The sequence below is a fragment of the Octopus bimaculoides genome, chromosome 30 (assembly GCF_001194135.2).
Source record: "Octopus bimaculoides isolate UCB-OBI-ISO-001 chromosome 30, ASM119413v2, whole genome shotgun sequence".
Classification (NCBI taxonomy): domain Eukaryota; kingdom Metazoa; phylum Mollusca; class Cephalopoda; order Octopoda; family Octopodidae; genus Octopus; species Octopus bimaculoides.
The window spans coordinates 6442673-6444294 of record NC_069010.1 but is presented as its reverse complement, the minus strand read 5'-3'; the positions used below and the strand labels follow the sequence as shown (position 1 = coordinate 6444294).

Genomic DNA, 1622 nt, shown 5'->3' with positions numbered 1-1622 from the left:
CCTATGACAGAAAGGATTATTATTATTGTCATCTTCGCCATTATGTATGGTGGCTGTAGTGAAAGTGATGGACTCAGTTCAAAGGGCTAAAGTCAGACACTTTCTTCTTTGGCCCAGCCCTCATCAAGTCTTTCAAGTTTCACTCGAAAACGAAAGTGTGGGTAGAGAGGGAAGTGTTGCCTTCTAGCATACAGTGGGATTGAACCCAGTAAGATGGGGTTGCAAAGTAAGCTCCTTATTGTGACATACAATTGTTCATTTGCGTTTATTTTTATTTGAAGGTTACCAAAATGAATTAAGGTACCAGCACAAAGACGGGTCATTCAGTGCCTTCGGGGATAGAGATAAATCAGGAAGTACTTGGTAAGTTATCTCTTGGTTTCACAATTGTTATTTGACCCCCAAGGTTTCATTCATTCCGACATAGGATGTATTTTACTTGTTTCAGGCATTGGACTGTGGCCCTACTGGAGCACCACCTTGAAGGATTTAGTCAAATTCAAAAAAATTTGTATTTCACAAATAAAACTTAACAGGCATGGCTGTGTGGTAAAATGCTTGCTTCCCAACCACATGGTTTCGGGTTCAGTCTCACTGCATGACACCTCAGGCAAGTGTCTTCTTCTATAGCCTCAGGCCAACTAAAGCCTTGTGAGTAGATTTGGAAGACAGAAACTGAAAGAAGCCCATCGTGTGTGTATGTATATGTACATGTATGTGTTTGTCCCCTACCAGTGCTTGACAACCAGTGCAGGTGTGTTTATGTCCCCATAACTTAGTGGTTTGACAAAAGAGACTGATAGAATAAGTACCAGGCTTTAAAAAAGTAAGTACAGGGTTCGATATATTTTAGTGAAAGTCCTTTAAGGTAGTGCCCCTGCATGGCCACAGTCTAATGATTGAGACAAGTAAAAGGTAAAAACAAAAAGGTAATTAACCTATTATTTTGTTGCTTTTACATCCATCCCTTCCTTTTGGCCACCCTACTATTGCTCCCACTTTTCTTCAGCATCCCCCCTGGATCTTTCCACTGCTCTCAGAGGGGCAGTGCCACTAAATTTGGGGAACCACTGGATTAAATGGTTTGGCAGAATCTGATTTGTCCAAGTACTGCATCATGCTCCCAATATCTGCGTCGGTTTGGTCTCAATAACTGGATGCCCTTCCTAATGCCAACCACTTTGCAGTGTGGACTGGGTGCTTTTCTTTGTAATCTGCTACCTACCTTATTGACGTCACCGTACAGCTTGCAGAAGGGTTTCATCAGCGCAGGGCTATAGTAGAAGACACTTACCTTAGCTGCCACAAAGTCCCACTGCATGACACCTTGGATAGTGTCTCCTACTATAGCCTCAGGCTGACCAAGGCTTTATGAGTGGATTTGGAAAGAAGTCCATCATATATCATCATCATCATCGTTTAACGTCCGCTTTCCATGCTAGCATGGGTTGGACGATTTGACTGAGGACTGGTGAAACCGGATGGCAACACCAGGCTCCAATCTAAATTTGGCAGAGTTTCTACAGCTGGATGCCCTTGTGTGTGTGTATGTAAATGTGTATAGGTGAAAAAGAAAACTTCATAAACTGCAGGAGCTGCTCCAAAGCTCCTCTTCTGAATCC

At 42.8% G+C, this 1622-nt stretch overlaps 1 protein-coding gene across 1 annotated transcript in view; it reads left to right on the top strand.

Annotated features, from left to right (window-relative positions):
* LOC106877145 (CD109 antigen) overlaps positions 1-433 on the top strand; it is a 6763-nt gene extending 6330 nt beyond the window's left edge. Inside the window, exon 4 of the mRNA XM_014925950.2 lies at positions 282-433. Within this exon, the coding sequence (XP_014781436.2) occupies positions 282-367 (86 nt within the window). The 3' untranslated portion in view covers positions 368-433. The remainder of the gene's footprint in view (positions 1-281) is intronic.
* The last annotated feature ends 1189 nt before the right edge of the window (positions 434-1622 follow it).